Source organism: Saccostrea cucullata, unplaced genomic scaffold (assembly GCF_032062105.1).
Source record: "Saccostrea cucullata isolate Sc308-1 unplaced genomic scaffold, CSIRO_AGI_Scuc_v1 ctg18165, whole genome shotgun sequence".
NCBI lineage: Eukaryota > Metazoa > Mollusca > Bivalvia > Ostreida > Ostreidae > Saccostrea > Saccostrea cuccullata.
In genome coordinates this window covers 7496-10118 of record NW_026921752.1, presented here as the reverse complement: position 1 = coordinate 10118, position 2623 = coordinate 7496, and the positions used below count along the sequence as shown (strand labels likewise).

Below are 2623 nucleotides of genomic sequence, written 5' to 3'. Positions count from 1 at the left end.
GTGACATCAGTTTGGAATGTTATTGGTTTTACTATTGAGTAAAGTATTACAAAAACGGAATGTCTGGGTTTTTCTTCTCTGATGACATTGGACAAAGATATGCATATTTAAATATCATCATTTTATGCACTTTTTCGGTACATATTAGATGAAAGCATGCTAACCGCTTTTCAGTACTTTCAGTACTTTGATTAATTTTTTTTTTCAATGAACTAGATCTAAAGGTACGGTGAGCACTGCGGTCACTTAATAGTAACCCTTGCATTTCAAAAGCCTCAAAGGCTTCAATGGTGTCAAACATGTTTACAAAACAATTTCTAAAGTTTTTTTTTATTTGATATATAATGTTAACTTGAAAACAAAAACACAGTTTTGGGGCCTTATGCTATGGTCTGAAAAACTGAGAGGGCAGAGAGCTGCGACAGCGGTCACCAGCCAGGGCGGAAGGGCTTCCAGAATAGCTCAACGACCATGTGTCCAGGGCCAATGCGTCCCTCCAGGTTACGGGGGAACTTCGGCTGTGGCTGGCGGCCTAGAGAGGGATCGGCGCCGCCAGGTCACATCGACCAAGACTCATGATGAATACAACTATAACTGAATTTATAAAGTCTCGGAACAAGGACCGCGCCTTCCGCTACCACACACCAGAGCGGATGTATGTACACAAATGGTGCCCCAAGAACAAAGATACTTGCCAGAGAAAACATCGTCCCTGGCACTTGGAATGCAAGAACCTTAGGGCAAAAGGGAAGGATAGAATAATTGTTTTATGAGATGAATAGATATAACTAGAACCTTGAGGGCTTATGTGAAAAGCGATGGAAATAAGGTGAAACAACAACAATGGACGGACACAGTGTGTAATACAGCGGACGGGATGAAAAACACAAAGAAGGAATGGGTTTCCTGGTACATAAAGATACCATCCGTACAGTCATGGGATGCCACCCGGTCTCCAGTAGACTGATCTCGATCCGCCTGAATGCAGCACCATTTAACATGTCGGTAGTGCAATCATATGCCCGTACAAATGATTACAGTGACGAATACATGGATGATTTCTACAACCAACTACAGGAAATCATGGAAGAAACATATAAGAAAGACATTTTAGTGGTACAAGGTAACTGGAAAGCTAAGGCTGGAAAAGATGCTCAAGCAATCTGGAGGGATATTATCCTTACAACAAATGAAAGAGTTCATCGACGGCTTGAGTTCGCCGCTACCAACAAGCTTAAGCTGGCAAATACACTGGGAGTTCACAAACCATGAAGGAACTGGACATGGTCTAACCCAGGCGGCCAAAACCGATATCAGATTGACTACAATAACATTATGGTCCAAAAGCGCTTCAGAGCAGTGGTAAACACGGCAAGCACGTGTACCTTTCCTTGTGCGGACATAGGATGCGACCACAATCTGGTCATGGTGTCATTCAAAGTCCATCTAAAACAATCAGGAAATCCAAGTTTACAAGACTTCGATTTAACCTGTAGAAGTTAATAGATCTCGCTAAAAGAGTGGGGAATTTCATATAAGGGCATGAATTTCAGGCGATGATTGGAGGAAAATTTGCAGCCCTGACTTCACGGGATGAAAACAACTTCGGCCTCGAAATAGTGGTCATGTCTTCAACGAAGCAATAGCTTAAACAGCCAATGAGATTTTGGGGGAAACATCAGCGCCCCAAAACCCATGGGTTAACGCCAACATCTCGGAGCCAAGTGACAGGAGACGGGAGCTGAAAAATAAGGAAGACAACGCAGAAAGAGCAAACAACAAAGTCAGAAAGGAGATGAATAAAGCTAAAAAAAATTGGATTGGAAATCAGTGTTCTGAAATCGAAGAAAACCTTCAAAGAAACAACACTAAGAAGGCGTATCAAGTGGTAAAATACCTCACCAAGGAGAAACAGATAAGACCAACAAGCATCCAAAACTAGTCCGGAAAATGCCTAACTGAGGCGAAGGATATATAAGGTACTAGTAGATGGACAGAATACTGCTCTGAGCTATACAACAACCAACTTGAGGGAGACCAAGCAGTATCAAACTGCCCACTGGCACATACAGAGGAGGATTCACTTCCGAATTTACGGGAAGAAGTCGACGCGGCAATCAATGCTTTAAGACAAGAGAAATCAGCAAGTATCGACAACATACGTATTAGTATATGGTATGGAGATAAGTACGGAAAAAACAAAGATGACGAACAACACTCAAGGCATCGCCTCAAAAGTCATAATCAGCGGAACATGTCTGCAAATAGTGAAGACATTTAAGTATCTCGGATCCATCATATCAGACGAAGGTTCCAAACCAGAAATTATAGCAAGGATAGCACAAAGAACTACAGCATTAGAAAAATTACAGACCATCTGAAGAGACAGAAATATTACTGTGCTCTATAAGATCCAGCTAACGCGCTCCCTTGCTATGTTGGTCTTCCTGTATGCCTGTGAAACCTGGACTCTCACTGCAGAGCTAGAGAAGAGAATTGTAAGCACTGAGATGAGATGCAATACTAGGCATCCATTACATTGATTATGTGACCAATGAAGAGGTCCGCAGGACAGTCACAGAAGTATAGGATCTCACAATGACCTTCTCACTGTCAAGAAGCG

The 2623-nt window shown here is 42.2% G+C and overlaps 1 protein-coding gene across 1 annotated transcript; it reads left to right on the top strand.

Moving 5' to 3' along the window:
* Window positions 1-897: 897 nt before the first annotated feature.
* On the top strand, window positions 898-1272 carry LOC134260683 (craniofacial development protein 2-like). The gene has a single exon (XM_062743229.1). The coding sequence runs from the start codon at window positions 898-900 to the stop codon at window positions 1270-1272; it is 375 nt and encodes a 124-aa protein (XP_062599213.1).
* The last annotated feature ends 1351 nt before the right edge of the window (window positions 1273-2623 follow it).